Source organism: Balaenoptera physalus, assembly GCF_965194825.1.
Source record: "Balaenoptera physalus genome assembly, chromosome: 11".
NCBI classification, from domain to species: domain Eukaryota; kingdom Metazoa; phylum Chordata; class Mammalia; order Artiodactyla; family Balaenopteridae; genus Balaenoptera; species Balaenoptera physalus.
The window spans coordinates 53,672,153-53,694,305 of record NC_138896.1 but is presented as its reverse complement, the minus strand read 5'-3'; the positions used below and the strand labels follow the sequence as shown (position 1 = coordinate 53,694,305).

The following is a 22,153-nucleotide window of genomic DNA, read 5'->3' as shown; positions in this document are numbered from 1 at the left end:
CTTGCTACAAGTTAAGATACAATCATGGTGGTTGTAAAAATGTATTTCCAGAATACTTTAAAGTTTATGGCATTGCTCATAGTAAGGAATGATTCCTCTTTGGGGAACCTTAAATTACAGTGCTAACCAAAGTCACTGCCTTTCAAGTAAAGGAGATAAATACAAGTCTAAACATTACACTCACGTATTTACCAAAGCTTAAAGACCAAGATCAATTTTTTCTGTCTTGTAATTGCAAAGGAAAACTTCTGAAAATAAAACTGAATGGACAAACAAACAAAAAAACCTTCTTGTTCACATATTTATTTACTATATAAATTCCTGCAGACTTAAGCTGTGGTAGTACCCTGAATTGCAGAGCCAGATCCCTTCTGACAGCCAACAAGTGACTTTAAATGGGAAACTGCTTACTTTTGGCTGGTGGTGGCCTTTCTTATCCAGTTTCCATGGAGACAAATCTGTGGAAACCATCTAAAAGCAACTATTTTAAAAGACAGGATGTTAGAATCCTAACTCTGCCTTCAGTGATTTGACATCTGTTTTCATCAAAAATAAGATGGGAATCTTAAGACCAGTAAGCTGAGAATGAAATCAGTGGTTCATTTCCATTGCTGGAAACCAAAATCGATCTTTGAGCATATAAGGTGACTAAGGTACATACATTATCTTTTAGTAGGAGTCTTTATGTGTTATTGCTTAGGTAGAACCTGTGCAGCCAACGTAAGCTTTGGATTTAACTCTATAGTTAAGATTTGATTGTTATGTTAAATAAATGCTTTAAAAATCAGCATATAGCAATCTCCTCTTAAATAGTAATATGTCAAAATAACTTTTTTTCAGTAGAAAATATATTGTTTGAGTCACTATCAAAGGGGGCCCTGTGGGCTACTGATGGTCTGCCAATGTATTTTTGGAGATACTAGTTCTTTAGAAAGAATCCATGTATTATGTTTGAGAAAACCTACAATATAAATGTATAAGATTTCTTTTTTTTTTCTGCTGTTACTTTATTTGGTATGATAAAAACAAACAAAAACCACACTTTTAGATTCGTGACATTGAAGGAACCATTACCTTTTCTAGAATCAGTTTCTTCATCAGTAAAATTCAGGTAGCTTATGGGACTATTGTGATAAAGGAAATAAAGTATGTGAAATGTTTATAAAGTGCTATACTTGTGTAATGCTAGTGGTGATGGTATTAGCTCTCGAACAATCGTTGTGCTGGCAGACTCACTACCTCAGAAAGTATCTTGGGTGTTATATAATGTCTGATTTCCTCACCTATAGGATAGTACCTACTTCATAAGTTTATTGTCGAGAAAAAAGTGAGCTAATGCACATGAAAGAGTAACCATAGTGCCTGGCACATACAAGTCATAGGTATTAGTAATTTTATTCTTAGTATTATAATTCTTATATATATATAATTATACTTATATTATCTGCAGTTTTAAGTTATGTGTGAGTCATCATTCTGTGCAAAATTTTTAATTCTTCCATGAAAACTTTAAAGATAGGGTGCTGTTGCTTGTGATAATTATTCTGATAAGATACAATAGCTTTCAAATACTGCCCTGTATATGAATCTTAAGTTGACTGAATATTAACTTATGCAAGAAAGTTTTTGTGAGGATTAATTCAGACCATCAGGAGTAGTAAAAGCAATTCTAAGTTAACTAGAGGCTTATCAAGTTAAATGAATAGCAAGGTTTTAAGAGTATCTGAATTAATGTGATACTGATGGCTGCCACAACCGGGGTAAGTCACTTTTGAAGGACCCACTGGTGCTGTAGCAGACAGTGAGTTATGTCAGAAAGGGCTGCTACCTTTACCCTTGACAGGTAGAATCATGCTGGGCATCAACTAGAAGGTCCTGGGCCAACACTGCCCTTTGGTGTTTGACTTAGGGAAGTGGCAACTTCTGGTGGGTAACAGTAGGGAATTATCAAGACCAAAAATGTGTCTTCAGGTACTTTCCCTTACCTTCTCCACTCAAACCAGTGGCTTCCTACTATTTACTTATTAAATCTAACTCATCCTGCTGAGCCCTAATGTATACAAATTCATTTCTCTCTTTCTTCTTGATAAGATTGGCCCCTCCAATCTGATCTCTCTCCAGCTGTATATTCAGAAGCAGGCCTCTGACCCTGTACTAATGCAGATGTGTGCTTCCTGGTCCAAAGTGTCAGATCCTTCAGGACAAGGACCATGATGAGAGTGTTCAGCATGGTTCTGGGCATGATACAAGCACTTAAGCATTCATAGAATGCATCTTTCCTTGTAAGTCTGTTGTTTGCAAAATTCAATTTATACACACAACTAATATATAATTTAGTCATTCTATGAAAAAATAATATAAATAAAATGAAAGAACAGTAACATAATTAGAAGTAGTCTTTTGAAAGAGAACAGAGTGATGTGTTTCTTCTGGATTGTAGAATGAAAAATTGTAACATTAAGTCATGCTATTTGGAGTAAAATTTAAATTCTTATTTAGTCCTGTTGAGTGAATATTGCTACCCTCACAAATGCTTCCTGGGAGTCAGCTATGCATAGTTAACAATGTGCTTATAATGATTTTCTCATTTTATGCAGCTTCCTCCAGCTTTGCACCACAATTTGAAAAGAAGGGTTATAGAGAGATTCAAGAAATCCCTCTTCAGCCAGCAGAGTAACCCTTGTAATTTGAAATCTGAAATTAAAAAGGTACAGTATTCTACATATAGGAATTCTTCTTTGACTAACAAAAAAAGTCATAAGAATTAAATTTTATACCTCCTGTGCTTGTATCCTATATTTAAAGCTCTGCCCTCTACTAAAGGGTATTATCAATGTTTGTCTTAGTCCATTTGGGCTGCTATAGTAAAAATACCATAAAGTGCAGAGTTTATAAACAGCAAGAATTTATTGCTTATGGTTCTGGTAGCTGGAAGTTCAAGATCGAGGTACCAGCACGGTCAGGTCTGGTAAGGACCCTCTTCCAGGTTGCAGACTGCCGACTTCTTGCTGTATACTTACATGGCAGAGGAAGCAAGGGAGCTCTTCCAGGCCTCTTTTATAAGCGTATTTTTTATAAGAACACTTATATAAGGGCTTTATCTTTATGGCCTAATTACCTCCCAAAGGTCCCACCTTGGAGGTTAGTTTCAATATACAAATTTTGGGGGACACAAACATTGAGACCATAGCACTGCTTAAGATACTAAATCGAGGATATGTCTTTGCCTCTAATTTTCTCCCCTTTATTTCTGAAGCCATTGTTCTCAGAAGACTAATAGAAAGTTCTTTCAGTATTATTGCATGTTTTCCTAAGAAGAAATGTTATTAAATATCTTTAATTTAAATAAATATATATGTCTTTTTTAGAGAATTCTATTCCAACCTTTGTTAGAATATTCTTCAATGAGCCCCTAAATTGAGCTTTGCAAATCTGAACAAGTCACTTAACCATCTGAGGCCATGATTTTTATCACCTGTGAGGGTGGAATGAACAATTTCTAAGGTTCTTTTCGTCTTCAACATTCTATGGTCTCCTAGACTTTGGGTGCTGGTAAATAGTTCTATTCTTTCATAAGGAAACTAAATCACAAAGAGGTTAAATCAACCAGACAGAAAGAAAATTGTTTATTTCTGGTTAACACAACTTGGTAATAGGAAATCCGTTTGACCTGGTCAGTAGCCATTTTGATACAGGCCTTTGAGGTGGTCACAGGCTCCCATTCTCCTGTCCCAGAAAGACACAAGGCCCAAACAGCTTGGGCCCAGTTGTGTAAAGATGCTTGATCCCACTCCAATTTTGTATATTTTTTAAAAACTTCAGCATATACATAAACTTTGGCACAGGCATGCTGCCAATGAACTTTTTCTTTAAGGTTTCTTTTTCTTTTACTGTATCCAATCTGTAGTATAAATTAACTCATAATTCGGGCAATGTTGGAGGACGGAGGGAACCAAAAGTGCCCACTGAACTGAGAAGGCATCTTGAGACAGAAAATAGAGGCAGGCAGCTCCATGTAATCAATGGACCAGTTTATTACAGGATAAGTTACAGGGTGGGATCTGGATCAGGTGGACAACGACCCAGAAGCATTCGCAGCTGCACTCCACACCTCTGAGGGGACATTGGGACAGTTTTATAGTTAACCAAGGAGTTGGGGGGCTGCTCGGAAATAGGACGTGCCTTCCTAAGTCAAGTTTTATGAATGGGTAACTGGTCTCGTGGGCGCTGGGAATACGTCAGCAAAGGTCTTCATCATTGTTTAGGGACTAACAGAGCATGGAGGCCACCTGGTCCTAATGATTATTAAACAATGTCTCTTAACTACAAAGCTCCTAATGACAGAGAAGTGATTTATTGTGCAGTACAGTCCTGGATAGGGTCAGCGGGAGGACTGGAGGAACTGTATGGGCCCAAGGTAGCATCAGTTACGCTAACGGTCATATACGCTCTTTGATAAGAAATGCAAACAGTATGTTTTTGCTTTTTTGCCTTACATCAGTGGTGTCTGCACATACACAAACAGGAGATGGGGGAAAAAACACATAGCTGCAGGTAAACAAAACATAAACCCTACCTCATCAGAGATTAGAGATTTTATGGGTTGTCTTGGCAAATAAGGCCAAGAAACAAAGCTAGGGGAGATCAAAACAGAAGTGGAGGAGACTTCAAATATTTATTTTAGGATATTCACATATTGCATCATGAATACCAATAAATAGATTTTAAAGACAGAAGCTCAAGTCTCCCATGAAAACGTTACATGTTGATAAGTTTTATATTCTTATTAAAATGATATTCAGAATAATCCAGTTTGTACACACTTTTATTTTAACAGAAATCCTAGCTTTATGAGAGGAAGGTGCCTGCTGCAAACTGAGGCATGAAGGGGGCTGCAACCTGTCCCTGGTCCGTGCTTCCAGCAGTGCCTGTCCTTAGCGCAAATCATCGTCTCTTTTGTGACTTAGGTTTTCAGTTTGGCCTCCTTCCTTGGTGTCTTTCTTTTCCTCCTTTTGTTTAGCTGTGCCACCCACTTCCAACCTTGTGTGCTTCCTCTGCTGTGGCGGCATCTCTCACAGGAGCATCTCATCTCTGTTCTTGGTCTGGGGCATGAGGGGACCGAAGGGGGCATAGATTCATACTCCTTTCAACTGGGTTAAGATGCAGATTAAATTATCCTATGAAGAATGCTATGGTCTCCTCATCTGATATTATAAGCCTGTGGTGCTTCATACCCTTATGAAATGTACCCTATAATCGGGGGCAGGCCTCACCTCCTATGAGCTAAAGAAATTGGAAGCCTGGGATATTAACCAGCTCCTCCATTAACACTTTTCTTAATTTTCCTTGTCCAGAATTAATCTCCCCTTTCTCTATGCTTCAATCACTTTTTCACTCATATCATTGTGTTTTAAATAGCTTTTCATTCAAAAGCTATTTAGCTCACATGTCTGTTTACATGTAAGGGTAGTGAGTTTATCTTGCTCATCTTTGATTCCCCAGAGTCGTACACGGTGCATGGTAGATGCTTAATGAATAATTGTTGAATATAGAATAAATTCTAGATTGATAGACATATTCTATATAACATATCCTATATTGGTTCTATTCTTTATTGATATATAAATATTGATAAATATATTTATATATTTCTCCATGAAAAAAAAGAAGCCCTTCTGCCCCCAGTCTAAACCTAAATGAGAAAAGTTTGTGACCTGTTTTTCCCCCTTTCTGGTGTAATCTTTAGTTAGTGACAATTTTTTTCAGAAATGGCTTTATCATCCCCTGTACAATCATAGAGGAGTAGCCCATTAGCCTTTGAATGACACGGTCACCCCACACCATGGCCTTGGAAGAAGTGGTGACAACACATAAAGTGCATGTGATTTCCACCCTCCCCTCTGAAGCTTCTCCTAAAATCCTGGGACTCCATGTCTGCAGTTTGAAGGAGTCATTATGGGATGATTGCAACTTACTTATGAGTGGCCTGAGGCCCAGCAAGATGGACAGAAGAGTCAAAACATGGAAGAACCCTTTTCCAAGAAATGAGCCTTTTTATTTATGACTCACCTGAGGTGTCTTCAGTCCATGCTACTCAACCTTGGCTAGAATTGCAGGGTGAACAAAGCATCTATGCAATTGCATAGGTGTCTTTGAGAACTAGGGTTTTCAGCATGGGAGAAAGGAGAAACAGAAACAAAGTAGAAAATACTAATTCAAATTAGAAGTATCAATATGAATCAGTACGAATTCATGATAGATCTTATCTTTTAAAAAAGACACATATTTCCTAAATTTCACTAAAATGATATAGAAACGAAGCAAGCGGCAGTGTGCTCCCTTTTCACCCATAGCTTTGGAAATATAGCCCATTGCAGCTCTTGAGCAGGAACTGAATGAGACTAGGCTCGAATATCTTGACATAACAGAATACATGGCAAGGATGCTGTCAAGGACTACTGAGCGTGTGTCAAAAGGACTCGGGAGCCAACAAAGAGGCTCTCACAGACTATCTATTGGATAATTAAAGCGTCAATAAGAATAATAACCAAAATTGATTGAAAACATTAACTAATGTTTAAATCCAAGAGTTCACAAAAGTAAGAAAAAAAAAATCCCTCATTGGTTACCTTTGGAAGATGCTAAGTGACCAACTCATTATTTTGAAAATTGTTTACAAAAGGAAAGAATCAAACATTTATTCTGCCCTTCACTTATGAATTCTATCTCAGGGTAACTAAATTGATGAGGGGGAAGTTTCTCATGACAGAAGTACTTCAGCTAATAAGTACTGAAGGAATAAAAAATATTGTCATTTTGCAGCCCCTGAATGAAATAATGGATCTGACATGATCACTACTGGCTGCTGACATCACAAAAAGAGGAACAACCGGACAGTACATGCCTCCTGATGGATGTGCACAGCACATCTGTGAAATGTACATGCTAAACACTTGAATCTGCATCTGATCAGCCTCTAAGATTTAAGCATAAGAAAATAGTGAGTGTAAATACTGGGCATTTCTGTTAACAAAGTGGCCTAGAAAGTCTAATAAAAACTAATAGAAAGGAGCTGTAGGTTAGAAAAAATGAAAAATAAGGCAATATTTTATGTCTTAACATGTTATGTAATTCAGTCAAAGAGGACAAGAAAAATCTAAAGAAAAAAGAGATCAGAGGACTGACGAGTGAAGTGTGATAAAACATGTTGAAACATTTCTCATTTCTGGCACCTAATTTCATTTCTTTTCTTTCTTTTTTTTTTAACATCTTTATTGGGGTATAATTGCTTTACAATGGTGTGTTAGTTTCTGATTTATAACAAAGTGAATCAGTTATACATACACATATGTTAACATTTATTTTCGCTTAATTTCCTTCAGAGTTCTATCTCAGTTGATTAGGTTCCAACTCATTTATGTAGTTGTTCTACAGAAAAGATAGCCTTATTTTATGATATGGAAAAGAAGATACAATTTGGGGAATTTAATGAGGATTACATTTGTAGTTTCTCCTACAAATTTTATTTTCTTCTCTTTAGTTTTTGCTTAAAAAGTACTATATACTCAATTGACCAATAAAGTGCTAAAATTGTTCAATATTTGCTCAAAATTAGTGGTTTTTTGGGGGGAGAGGTAGTATATAGTGATATTATCTTTTCTCTGTAATATTTACTTGACTTGTTTAGTTCAAAAGTGCATACAATTATTTGCTCCTTAGAACTGTAGATGTTTATTCAGAGCAGAAGAGCCCTTTTATAAAAATTTATTTTGTATTGAAATATAGTTGATTTACAATGTTGTGTTAGTTTCTGGTGTATAGCAAAGTGATTCATTTATACATATATATGTATATGCATAAAGAATACATATATTCTTTTCTCATATTCTTTTCCATTATGGTTTATGATAGGATACTGAATACAGTCCTCTGTCCTCTAGAGTAGGATCTTGTTGTTCCTCCATTCTATATATAATAGTTTGCATCTGCTAATTCCAAACTCCCAATCCATCCCTCCCCCAACCCTCTCCTCCTTGGCAAACACAAGTCTGTTCTCTGTGTGTGTGAATCTGTTTATGTCATATTTTTGATTCCACATATAAGTGATATCATATGGATTTGTCTTTCTGACTTAGTTCACTTAAATGACAATCTCTAGGTCCATCCATGTTGCTTCAAATGGCATTATTTCATTCTTATTTTATAGTTAAGTAGTATTCCATTGTATATATACACCACGTGTTCTTTACCCATTCATCTGTCGATGGACACTTAGGTTGCTTCCATGTCTTGGCTATTGTAAATAGTGTTGCTATGAATATTGGGGTACATGTATCTTTTCAAATTATAGTTTTCTCTGGATGTATGCCCAGGGGAGGGATTGCTGGATCATATGGCAACTCTATTTTTAGTTTTTTGAGGAACCTCCATACTGTTTTCCATATTGGCTGCACCAATTTACATTCCCACCAACAGTGTAGGAGGGTTCCCCTTTCTCCACACCCTCTCCAGCATTTATTGTTTGTAGATTTTTGATGATGGCCATTCTGACCCATGTGAGGTGGTACCTCATCGTAGTTTTGATTTGCATTTCTCTAATAAGTCGTGATGTTGAGCATCTTCTCATATGCCTCATGGCCATCTGTATGTCTTCTTTGGAGAAATGTCAATTTAGGTCTTCTACCATTTTTTGTTTGGGTTTTTTTTGTTACTGAGTTGTATGAGCTATTTGTATATTTTGGAAATTAATCCCTTGTCGGTAGCATTGTTTGCAACTATTTTCTCCCAGTCTGTAGGTTGTCTTTTCATTTTGTTTATGGTTTCCTTTGCTGTGCAAAAGCTTATACATTTAATTAGGCCCTATTTGTTTATTTTTACTTTTATTTCTATTGTCTTAAGAGACTGACCTAGGAAAACATTAGTGTGATTTATGTCAGAGAATGTTTTGCCTATGTTCTCTTCTAGGAGTTTTACGGTGTCATGTCTTATATTTAAGTCTATAAACCATTTTGAGTTTGTTTTGTGTATGGTGTGTGTTCTAACTTCATTGATTTACATGTGGCTGTCCAGGTTTCCCAACACCACTTGCCTAAGAGACTGTCTTTTCCCCATTTTATATTCTTGCCTCCTTTGTTGAAGATTAATTGACTGTAGGTATGTGGGTCTATTTCTGGGCTCTATATTCTGTTCCATTGATCCGTATGTCTGTTTTTGTGCCAGTACTGTGCTGTTTTGATTGCTGTAGCCTTGTAGTATTGTCTGAAGTCTGGGAGGGTTATGTCTCCTACTTCGTTCTTTTTCCTTGGGATTGCTTTGGCAATTCTGGGTCTTTTATGATTCCATATAAATTTTAGGATTATTTGTTCTAGTTCTGTGAAAAATGTCATGGGTAATTTGATAGGGATTGCATTAAATCTGTAGATTGTTTTAGGTATGGCCATTTTAACAATATTAATTCTTCCAATCCAAGAGCATGGGATATTTTTCCATTTCTTTGAATCACCTTCAGTTTCCTTTATTAATGTTTTATAGTTCTCAGTGTACAAGCCTTTCACCTCCTTGGTCAGGTTTATTCCTAGGTTTTTTGGGTTTTTCTTGTTTTGTTTTTTTTTGATGTGATTTTAAAAGGGATTTTTTTTTTACTTTCCCTTTCTGATATTTCATTGTTAGTGTAAAGAAATGCAACAGATTTCTGTATGTTAATCTTGTATCCTGCTACCTTGCTGAATTCATTTACCAGTGCTAGTAGCTTTTGTGTGGAGTCTTTAGGGTTTTATATAAATAGCATCGTATCATCTGAATATAATGACAATTTTACCTCTCCCCTTCCAATTTGGATACATTTTATTTCTTTTTCTAGTCTGACTGCTGTGACTCGAACTTCCAATACTGTGTTGAAGAGAAATGATGAGAGAGAGCATCCTTGTCTTGTTCCAGATTTTAACAGGAAGACTTTCAGCTTTTCATCAGAGTATTATATTCGCTGTGGATTTGTCATAAATAGCTATTATGATGTTGAGATATGTTCACTCTATACCCACTTTGGTGAGAGTTTTTATCATGAATGAATGTTGAGTTTTATCAAATGCTTTCTCTGCATCTATTGAGATGACCATGTGGTTTTTGTCTTTTCTTTTGTTGATGTGGTGTATCACACTGATTGATTTGCATGTGTTGAACCATCCTTATGACCCTGGGATGAAACCCACTTGGTCGTGGTATATGAACTTTTTTATGTGTTGTTGGATTCAGTTTGCCAATATTTTTTGAGAATTTTTGCATCTATATTCTTCAAAGATATTGGCCTGTAATTTTCTTTTTCAGTAATGTCTTTATCTGGTTTTGGTATCAGGGTGATGGTGGCTTCAAAGAATGACTTTGGGAGTGTTCCCTCCTCTTCAGTCTTTTGGAAGAGTTTGAAAAGGATAAGTATAACTTCTTTGTATGTTCAGTAGAATTCCTCAGTGAAGCCTGAACTTTTGTTTGCAGTGAGTTGGTGTGTTTTTTTTGTTTTTTTTGTGTTTTTTTTTACATTTTCTATTTCACCTCTAGTGATTGGTCTCTTATTTCTATTTCTTTTTCATTCAGTTTTGGTGGGCTGTATGTTTCTAGAAACTTGTCCATTTCTTCTAGGTTGTCCAATTTGTTGGCATGTAGTTGTTCATAGTATTCTCTTATTTTTTTTTTGTATTTCTGTGGTATCGGTTGTTATTTCTCACTTTCATTTCTTACTTTATTTGGGTCCTCTCTCTTTTCTTCTTGGTGAGCCTGGCCAGAGGTTTGTTGATTTTGTTTACCCTTTCAAATAATCAGCTCTCTGTTTTACTGATTTTTTTCCTACTCTTTTTAAGTCTCTACTTTATTTATTCCCTCTCTGATCATTATTATTTCTTTCCTTCTGCTAACTTTAGGTTTTGTTTGTTCTTCTTTTTCTAATTCTTTTAGGTGGTAGGTTAGGTTGTTTATTTGAGATTTTTCTTGTTTTCTGAGGAAGGCCTATATGGCTATGAACTTCCCTCCAAGGACTGCTTTTGCTGTATCCCATAGATTTTGTATGGTTGTGTTTTCATTGTCATTTGTCTCAAGGTATTTTTAAATTTCCTCTTTGATTTGATCATTGACCCTTTGGTTTTTTAGTAGCATGTTGTTTAGTCTACATGTAATCATTTTTTCTCATTTCTCTTTTTGTGCTTAATTTCTAGTTTCATGCCATTGTGGTCAGAAAAGATGCTTGAAATAATTTCTATCCTCTTAAATTTGTTGAGGCTTGTTTTGTGCCCTAGTATTGGTCAATCCTAGAGAATGTTTCATGTGCACTTGAAAAGAATGTGTACTCTGGTTATTTTGGATGTAATGTCCCGAAAATATCAATTAAGTCTAACTGTTCTGTTGTATCATTTAGGATATCTGTTACTTTATTGATTTTCTGTCTGGAAGATCTGTCCATTGATGATGTGAGTTGGGTGTTAAAGTCTCCTACTATTATTGTATTCCTGTCAATTTCTCCAGTTTTGTCTGTTAGTATTTGTTTTATGTATTTGGGTGATCCTATATTGGGTGCATATATGTTAACAACTGTAATATGCTCTTCTTGTATTGATCCTTTTATCATTATATAGTGTTCTGCTTTATCTTTCTTTATGGCCTTTGCTTTAAAGTCTATTTTGTCTGATATGAGTATTGCTACCCCCACTTTCTTGTCATTTCCATTTGCATGAAATATCTTTTCCCATCCCCTCATTTTCAATCTATGTGTGTCCTTTGCCCTAAAGTGGGTCTCTTGTAGGCAGCGTATTGTAGGCTCTTGTTTTTTTTAAATCAAATCTGACACTCTATGTCTTTTGATTGCAGCATTTAGGCAATTGACATTTAAGGTAATTATTGATAGATATGCATTTATTGCCATTTTACACCTTGTTTCCCAGGTGATTTTGTATTTCTTCTTTGTTCCTTTTCTTTTCTTTTTGTTTTTTCTTTTGTAGTTTGATAGTTTTCTTTTGTATTTGCTTGAGTTCCTTTCTTTTTGGTTTTTGGTGAATCTATTGTATGTTTTTCATTTGTGGTTACCCTGTTTTTCAAGTATGCTAACCCATTCCTATATCTACTTGCTTTAGACTGGTAAAGACTCAAAAACATTCTTTAAAAAATGTACATTTTTCTTACTCTCCCCCTCCACATTTTATTATTTTGATATCCGCTTTTACACCTTCATGTTTATCCTTTTGCTCTTCATTGTAGTTATCATCACTTTCACACACAAAACAATTTTTTAACATCTTTATTGGATATAATTGCTTTACAATGGTGTGTTAGTTTCTGCTTTATAACAAAGTGAATCGGTTATACATATACATATGTCCCCATGTCTCTTCCCTCTTGTGTCTCCCTCCCTCCCACCCTCCCTATCCCACCCCTCTAGGTGGTCACAAAGCACCGAGCTGATCTCCCTGTGCTATGCGGCTGCTTCCCACTAGCTATCTATTTTATGTTTGGTAGTGTATATATGTCCATGCCACTCTCTGATTTTTCCCAGCTTACCCTTCCCCCTCCCCGTATCCTCAAGTCCATTCTCTAGTAGATCGGTGTCTTTATTCCCATCTTGCTCCTAGGTTCTTCATGACAAGTTCTTTTTTTTTTTTTAGATTCCATATATATGTGTTGGCAAAAAGAGTCATGTACCAAAATGTTCATTGCAGCTCTATTTACAATAGCCAGGACATGGAAGCAACCTAAGTGTCCATCGACAGATGAATGGATAAAGAAGATGTGGCACATATATACAATGGAATATTACTCAGTCATAAAAAGAAACGAAATTGAGTTATTTGTAGTGAGGTGGATGGACCTAGAGTCTGTCATACAGAGTGAAGTAAGTCAGAAAGAGAAAAACAAATACTGTATGCTGACACAAAAATTTTTTGATGTTTTAAAAAATCTGTGTACTGACTTATTTAAATGATTTACTTTTCAATTGTGATTTTTCTTTCCTATTGATTCTTGCCTCTTTTCTATTTAGAGAAGACTTTTCAATATTTCTTTTAAGATAGGTTTAGTATCGCTGTATTCTTTAAATTTTGCTTGTCTGAAAAATTCTTTATCCCTCCTTTTATTCTAAATGATAATCTTGTTGGGTAGAGTATCCTAGGTTGCAGGTTTTTCCCTTTCAAGACTTTGAATATATCTTGCCACTCCTAGCCTGCAACATCTGTAGAGAAATCAGCTGATAGCCTTATGGGGGTTCCCTTGTAATTAATTCTTTGTTTTTCTCTTGGTACCTTTAAAATCCTATCTTTAACTTTTGCCATTTTAGTTATAATATGTCTTGGTGTAGGTCTGTTTGGGTTCATCTTGTTTGGGATCCTCTGCACTTCCTATACCTGGATGTTCATTTCCTTCTTTAGGTTTGGAAAGTTTTCAGCCATGATTCTTCAAATATATTTTCTATCCCCTTTTTTCTTTCCTCTCCTTCTGGGATCCCTATTATGTGTAGATTGGCATGTTTCATATTATCCCATAGGTCTTGTATATTGCTTTCATTTTGTTTTTCATTTGTTTTTCTTTCAGCTGTTCAGGTTTGGTGATTTCCATTATTCTATCTTCCAGATCACTTATTTGTTCTTCTGCATTATTCAATTTGCCTTTTATTGCCTTTAGCTCAGTTTTCATCTCAGCAAATCAGTTTTATAATTTTTCTTGGCTCCTCTTTATAGTTTCTAGTTCCTTTTTATAGTAATCTGCATTCCTACTTATAGGCTTTCTTAATCCCGTCAGTATTTTTATTACCTCCTTTTTGAACTCAGAGTCTATTAGACTGAAGAAGTCTGTTTCATTGTTTGTTCTTTCAGGTGAATTCTCTTGATCTTTTAATTGGGAGTGATTTCTCTGTTTCTTCATTTTACTTGTATTTCTCTGACTCTATGTGTTTAGGAGAAAGAGTTATTTACTGTGGTCTTGGAGAGATGTTTTTATGTGGGAGAGTTCCTGTGTAGCCTGCATGGGTTTAATATTTTTGGTGCAAGTGCTGCTTTTAGTATGGATGCCTGCTGCGTCTTTCCCCGGTGTGTACTGGCCATTATCCCTTTGATAGGAGGTGTGACTGGTGTTTTGATTACCAGAGCCTGCACTGGATACTGAGTGGGCCCTCCTCTTTGCTCTGTGGTTGTCACAATCCTGTCAGGGACAGGGTCTACTTTCTAGTTTTTGGAGTAGAAGCCCCCATATCCGTTTCTGACTGCAGCATGAGGTAGGCAAGATTGAAGCCCTCACACTAGGAGAGGAACCACTGAATATTCTTCAGCAGGAGCTGTCCACCCAGGAGTGTGCTCAGTGGTGTTGCCTGTCACGTGTTGTGTGAGCTCACAAAGTATACTGTTGTTGGCACTGCCCTCAGCCCTGCCTTAACTGTGGGAATGCAATTGGCCCCAGTGTCCCTTAGGCACTGTGTTCACAAAGCCAACAGTGCAGATCCATAGGCACCAATCCACTGAAGTCGGGTACCAGGACCACAGTAGTCATGCACTTGGACCCGCTGTGGGAGCTATGGAAGCAGCCCAGACTCCGGCCCTGCCTCCTTGTACATGCACCTGCAAAGCCCACAGCTGCTAATGCTGGACTTGCCCCAGCCACGGGAGCACCCATTGTCCACTTGGATGTCCTGCAGGCACTGAGTTTACAAAGCTGATGGCAGTGGCATAAATCTGCAGATTGCACAGCCACAGGGAGAGGGCTCAGATTTCAGCCCTGCTTCCTAAGTTGCACAACTCCTGGGGATGAACTCTGATTTCAGCCCCACCTCCGAATGTGGGCAGGCTGTTGGTGCTTGCGTGCTCCCAGAAGTCATAGAGGCAGCACCGCACCAGCTGTGAGCATGCTGAGAAAGAGGCTGCTATGGTGGGCCCTGTCCCTCCCTTCCTGCACCTGTTAACAACACTTCACTTCTATGGCAGACCTGGGCTCCTTCCTCCACATACCCCTGGTTGTGGCCCAAAGCATGGTCCTGCCCCTTTAGGCTGTCCCTGCACAGCCAGCCCCAGTCCTCTCCCTGGGTCTGTGTTCTGAAGCCTGAGTTTCAGCACCCAGCCCCTGCCCACAGCAGCAGATGCACGTCTCAGGCTGGGGAGTGCAGGGAGGTGGTGCAGACCCTCTGTGCTGGTCTCTTGCTGTTCTGCCTGCCTCAAGCCAGCTGCTACTCTCTCCTCTGAGCTTCTGAAGCTCCCTTTATGTCCTGGGTGATCTCCCCACTGGTGAAGGCTTTTCCCAGGGTAAGGGAACCTTTCCTCTTTCACAGCTCCCTCCCAGGGGTGCAGGTCCTGTCTCACTTCCTTTATTTTTTTCTTTTGTCATACTTGGTTATGTGGTGATCTCTCTTGCAATTTTGGCTGTCTGAGACCTTCTGTCAGCATTCAGTAGGTATTCTGTGAGAGTTGTTCCACTTGTAGATGTATTTTTGATGTATTTGTGGGAGGAGGCGAGATCCACTTCCTATTCCACCATCTCGATTGGAGTCCCCAGAAAAGCCCTTTTATGTCAGTTCAGAAGAAATTTTCTTACACATTCTTCCAAAGAGAACATACATGCCAAAGATGGGATGTACACCTCTTAGCTCATGAGCCAGGAGAGGGCCCCACAGTGCTGGTCTGGGACTGCTGAGCCACCTCACAGCTTCAGCCAGCCTGAGAGGCCACTGCTTTGAAAGATTCTGTTGTATCACCCATATTTCCACCTACTGGGTGAACATTTACTTTGTCACCTGGTATGTCCAGAATTGAACTCACCACCTGCTTCCTTCCTTTGTCCACATCGAATATCATTGGAAGCATCCAGTATCATTCTGCTCAATCGTTAAACCCTGTGGTCACTTTCAACTGTTCCACTTTATCTCTTGCATCTCCTAAGTCATTAACACCTGGGGAATATTCATAGTGTAGGTGGTTTTGGTTGGCCTTTGATGTTCTAGCCCTGGGTTCTAGCCCCGGTTCTGCCACTTACTAGCTATGCTCCTTGAGCAAATTACTTTACTTCTCAGATTCCTCATCTGTAAAATGGGGATAATGCCTACCTTACAAAGTAGTTGTAAGAACAAAATAGAATATCAAATGTATCTAGAATGTAGTAAGTACTCAATCAATGGCATAGGTGCTATCATTGTTATTAAGTGGGAATATTTGGTCTTCCATAGCTGTTCCTTCCTTTCAGTTTCCACCTAGTCCAAGCTCTTAGCACCCTTCTCTTGCACTAGTGTCACACTTCTTGCTGCTCTCCTTGTTCTCCAATTCATTTTGCCAGACTTTTGCCAGTGTTCCTAAACACTTATGTCCAGTTTCCTGCCTCACCATCTAACTCCGAGTCCCACCGCCTAGACCTCCATTATTTGCAGGAGCCTCCTCATGATCTGCCTATGTTCACCCTGAGGTCCCAGACCCACCCAAATTTTTACATATATTGCTTCCAGGGTGATCTCTTCAAAACAGAAATTTGATCATGTCACACACACACACACACACACACACACACACACACACACACACACACACACCACAAAACATTGTCCAGGGGGCTCTTATAGTATAAAATGTCAAAATTCCCACCAATGGTGTTCACAGTCCTGTTTGGTCCAAGCCCTGCCTCTCTCTCCACCCTCACCTCATACCACTCTTGTCCTTTGCTGTCTCCACACTGGCTACAGTGCCCATCTACCATGCTGCTTCCTCCCATTTCTGCACATGCTCTTTCCTCTGCCTGTAATGTTCTTCCCACTCCATCCTTTAATCACTCTTACTCTTTATTTTGGCTCTCAGCATAAGCATCATTTTCTCAGGAAAACCTTCCCTAAGTTAAATCTGTCTGTTACCTCTTAGAACCACAGGCCTTGCCTTCAATGCATTCAGCATATCTGCAATTTTGCAAATACACAAGTGGATATTTCACAGACATAATTCTCCCTAACTAGGCAGTAAGCTCCAAGAATACAATATTTAGCCACCATTGATTGTTTTCATTGTTTGGATCTGTGCATGGCACACAATAGTTCATTTAAAAAATACTCCCAGGGAGCTGTGGTTCAAGATGGTGGAGTAGAAGGATGTGCTCTCACTCCCTCTTGAGAGAGCACTGCAATCACAACTAACTACTGAACAATCATCAACAGGAAGACACTGGAACTCACCAAAAAAGATAGGCCACATCCAAAGACAAAGGAGAAGCCACAATGAGATGGTAGGAGGGGCACAATCACGATAAAATCAAATCCCATAACTGTTGGGTGGGTGACTCACAAACTGGAGAACACTTCTACCACAGAAGTCCACCGACTGGAGTGAAGGTTCTGAGGCCCACGTTGGGCTTCCCAACCTGGGAGCTCTGCAATGGGAGGAGGAATTCCTAGAGAATCAGACTTTGAAACCTAGCGGGATTTGATTGCAGGACTTCAACAGGACTGGGGGAAAAAGAGACTTCACTCCTGGAGGGCACACACAAAGTAGTGTGCACATTGAGACCCAGGGGAAGGAGAATTGACCCCATAGGAGACTGAACAGACCTACCTGCTAGCGTCAGAGGGTCTCCTGCAGAGGCAGGAAGTGTCTGTGTCTCACCGTGAGGACAAGGACAATGGTGGCAGAAGTTCTGGGAAGTACTCCTTGGTGTGAGCCCTCCCAGAGTCTACCATTAGCTGCACCAAAGAGCCCGGGTAGGCTCCAGTGTTGGGTTGCCTCAGGCCAAACAACTAACAGGGAGGGAACCCAGCCCCACCCATCAACAGAGAAGCATCCATTTCTCAGTAAAGTTTTACTGAGCTCTGCCCACCAGAGGAACAGCCAGCTCTACCCACCACCAGTCCATCCCTCAGGAAACTTGCTGAAGCCTCTTAGATAGCCTCATCCACCACAGGGCAGAGAGCAGAAGCAAGAAGAACTACAATCCTGCAGCCTGTAGAACAAAAACCACATTCACAGAAAAAGAGACAAGATGAAAAGACAGAGAGCTATGTACCAGATGAAGGAACAAGATAAAAACCCAGAAAAACAACTAAATGAAGAGGTAGGCAACCTTCCAGAAAAAGAATTCAGAATAATCTTAGTGAAGATGATCCAGGACCTCGGAAAAACAATGGAGGCAAAGATCGAGAAGATGCAAGAAATGTTTAACAAAGACCAAGAAGAATTAAAGAACAAAGAAACAGAGATGAACAATACAATAACTGAAATGAAAACTACACTAGAAGGAATCAATAGCAGAATAACTGAGGCAGAAGAACGGATAAGTGACCTGGAAGACAGAATGGTGGAATTCACTACTGCAGAACAGAATAAACAAAAAAAGAATGAAAAGAAATGAAGACAGCCTAAGAGACCTCTGGGACAACATTAAGTGCAACAACATTCGCATTATAGGGGTTCCAGAAGGAGAAGAGAGAGAGAAAGGACCCGAGGAAATCTTTGAAGAGATTGTAGTCAAAAACTTCCCTAACATGGGTAAGGAAATAGCCACCCAAGTCCAGGGAGTGCAGAGAGTCCCACACAGGATAAACCCAGGGAGAAACATGCTGAGACACATAGTAATCAAATTGGAAAAAATTAAAGACACAGAAAAATTATTGAAAGCAGCAAGGAAAAATGACAAATAACATACAAGGGAACTCCCATAAGGTTAACAGCTGATTTCTCAGCAGAAAATCTACAAGCCAGAAGGGAGTGGCATGACATTTTAAAGTGATGAAAGGGAAGAACCTACAACTAAGATTACTCTACCTGGCAAGGATCTCATTCAAATTTGATGGAGAAATCAAGAGCTTTACAGACAAGCAGAAGCTAAGGGAATTCAGCACCACCAAACCAGCTTTACAACAAATGCTAAAGGAAATTCTCTAAGTGGGAAACACAGAGAAGAAAAGGACCTACAAAAACAAACCCAGGGGTCCTCGGGAAGATGGCGGAAGAGTAAGACGCGGAGATCACCTTCCTTCCCACAGATACAGTAGAAATACATCTACACGTGGAACTGCTCCCACAGAACACCCACTGAACGCTGGCAGAAAACGTCCGATCTCCAAAAAGGCAAGAAACTCCCCCCGTACTTGGGTAGGGCAAAAGAAAAAAGAAATAACAGAGACAAAAGAATAGGGACGGCACCTGCACCAGTGGGAGGGAGCCGTGAAGGAGGAAAGATTTCCACGCACTAGGAAGCCCCTTAGCGGGCGGAGACTGCGGGTGGCAGAGGGGGGAAGCTTCGGAGCCACGGAGGAGAGCGCAGCCACAGGGGTGCGGAGGGCAAAGCGGAGAGGTTCCCGCACGGAGGCTCGGCGCCGAGCAGCACTCTCCAGCCCGAGAGGCTTGTCTGCTCACCCGCCGGGGCGGGCGGGGCTGGGAGCTGAGGCTCGGGCTTCGGTCGGATCGCAGGGAGAGGACTGGGGTTGGCGGCGTGAACACAGCCTGAAGGGGTTAGTGCACCACAGCTAGCCGAGAGGGAGTCCGGGAAAAAGTCTGCAGCTGCCGAAGAGGCAAGAGACTTTTTCTTCCCTCTTTGTTTCCTGGTGCGCGAGGAGAGGGGATTCAGAGCGCTGCCTAAACGAACTTCAGAGACGGGCGCGAGCCGCAGCTACCAACGCGGATCCCACAGCAACAGGGGCGCAGAGGGAAAAACGGAGAGATTCCCGCACAGAAGCTCGGCGCCGAGCAGCACTCTCCAGCCCGAGAGGCTTGTCTGCTCACCCGCCGGGGCGGGCGGGGCTGGGAGCTGAGGCTCCGGTTTCGGTTTCGGTTGGATCGCAGGGAGAGGACTGGGGCTGGCAGCGTGAACACAGCCTGAAGGGATTAGCGCACAACAGCTGGCTGGGAGGGAGACCGGGAAAAAGTCTGCAGCTGCCGAAGAGGCAAGGGACTTTTTCTTGCCTCTTTGTTTCGCGGCGCGCAAGGAGAGGGGATTCAGAGCGCCGCCGCGCAAGGAGAGGGGATTCAGAGCGCCGCCTAAACGAACTCCAGGGAAGGGCGCGAGCCGCGGCGATCACTGCAGACCCCACAGCAACAGGGGCGCAGAGAAAAAAAAACGGAGAGACTCCCGCACAGAGGCTCGGCGCGGAGCAGCACTCACCAGCCCGAGAGGCTTGTCTGCTCGGCGGGCGGGGCTGGGAGCTGAGGCTCGGGTTTCGGTTTCGGTTGGATCGCAGGGAGAGGACTGGGGCTGGCGGCGTGAACACAGCCTGAAGGGGTTAGCGCACCACAGCTGGCTGGTAGGGAGTCCGGGAAAAAGTCTGCAGCTGCCGAAGAGGCAAGAGACTTTTTCTTGCCTCTTTGTTTCGCGGCGCGCAAGGAGAGGGGATTCAGAGTGCCGCCTAAACGAACTCCAGAGAAAGGCGTGAGCCGCGGCGATCAGCACGGACCCCAGAGACGGGCGTGAGACGCTGGGGCTGCTGCTGCCGCCTCCAAAAAGCCTGTGTGTGAGCACAAGTCACTCTCCACATCGCCCCTCCCGGGAGCCTGTGCAGCCCGCCACTGCCAGGGTCCCGTGATCCGGGGACAAGTTCCCCGGGAGAACGCACTGCCCGCCTCAGGCTGGTGCAACGTCACGCCGGCCTCGGCCGCCGCAGGCTCACCCCGGCTCCTCTGTACACCTCCCTACCCGCGGCCTGAGTGAGCCAGAGCCCCCGAAGCAGCTGCTCCTTTAACCCCGTCCTGTCTGTGCGGGGAATAGACGCCCTCAGGCGACCTACACGCAGAGGCGGGTCCAAATCCAAAGCTGAACCCCAGGAACTGTGCGAACTGGGAAGATAAGGGGAAATCTCTCCCAGCAACCTTAGAAGCAGCGGATTAAAACTCCACAAACAACTTGATGTGCCTGCATCTGGTGAATACCTGAATAGACAACGAATCATCCCAAATTCAGGAGGTGGACTTTGGGAGCAGGATATATTAATTTTTCCCCTTTTCCTTTATTTGTGAGTGTATATGTATATGCTTCTGGGTGCGATTTTGTCTGTATAGCTTTGCTTTACAATAGCTTTATTTTACTTCACTATATTATAGCCTCTTTCTTTCTTTCTTTCTTTCTTTCTATTTTTTCTCCCTTCTACTCTGAGCCGTGTGGACGAAAGGCTCTTGGTGCTCCAGCCAGGCATCAGGGCCGTGCCTCTGAGGTGGGAGAGCCAACTTCAGGACACTGGTCCACAAGAGACCTCCCAGCTTCACGTAATACCAAAAGGCAAAAATCTCTCAGAGATCTCCATCTCAACATCAAGACCCAGCTTCACTCAACGACCAACAAGCTACAGTGCTGGACACCCTATGCCAAACAACTAGCAAGACAGGAACACAGCCCCATCCATTAGCAGAGAGGCTGCCTAAAATCATAATAAGGCCACAGACACCCCAAAATACACCACCAGACGTGGACGTGCCCACCAGAAAGACAAGAGCCAACCTCATCCACCAGAGCTCAGGCACTAGTTCCCTCCACCAGGAAGCCTACACAACCCACTGAACCAACCTTAGCCACTGGGGACAGATACCAAAAACAACAGGAACTACGAACCTGCAGCCTGTGAAAAGGAGACCCCAAACACAGTAAGATAAGCAAAATGAGACGACAGAAAAACACACAGCAGATGAAGGAGCAGGGTCAGAACATACCAGACTTAACAAATGAAGAGGAAATAGGTAGTCTACCTGAAAAAGAATTCAGAATAATGATAGTAAGGATGATCCAAAATCTTGGAAATAGAATAGACAAAATGCAAGAAACATTTAACAAGGACGTAGAAGAACTAAAGAGGAACCAAGCAATGATGAAAACCACAATAAATGAAATTAAAAATACTCTAGATGGGATCAATAGCAGAATAACTGAGGCAGAAGAAAGGATAAGTGACCTGGAAGATAAAATGGTGGAAATAACTACTGCAGAGCAGGATAAAGAAAAAAGAATGAAAAGAACTGAGGACAGTCTCAGAGACCTCTGGGACAACATTAAACGTGCCAACATTCGAATTATAGGGGTCCCAGAAGAAGAAGAGAAAAAGAAAGGGACTGAGAAGATATTTGAAGAGATTATAGTTGAAAACTTCCCTAATATGGGAAAGGAAATAGTTAATCAAGTCCTGGAAGCACAGAGAGTCCCATACAGGATAAACCCAAGGAGAAACACACCAAGACACATATTAATC

General features: G+C 40.9%; 1 protein-coding gene across 10 annotated transcripts in view; it reads left to right on the top strand.

Moving 5' to 3' along the window:
- Nucleotides 1-22,153, top strand: part of NEK10 (NIMA related kinase 10) — a 332,836-nt gene that overhangs the window by 276,020 nt on the left and 34,663 nt on the right. For 8 of the 10 annotated variants that reach the window (XM_082415109.1, XM_082415111.1, XM_082415110.1 and 5 more), the window contains one exon: nt 2,598-2,708. In XM_082415109.1, the coding sequence (XP_082271235.1) occupies nt 2,598-2,708 (111 nt within the window). Of the gene's footprint in view, nt 1-2,597; nt 2,709-9,859; nt 18,886-22,153 lie in introns of those variants that run through there. The other 2 variants (XM_082415112.1, XR_014251269.1) reach the window with 2 other exon arrangements.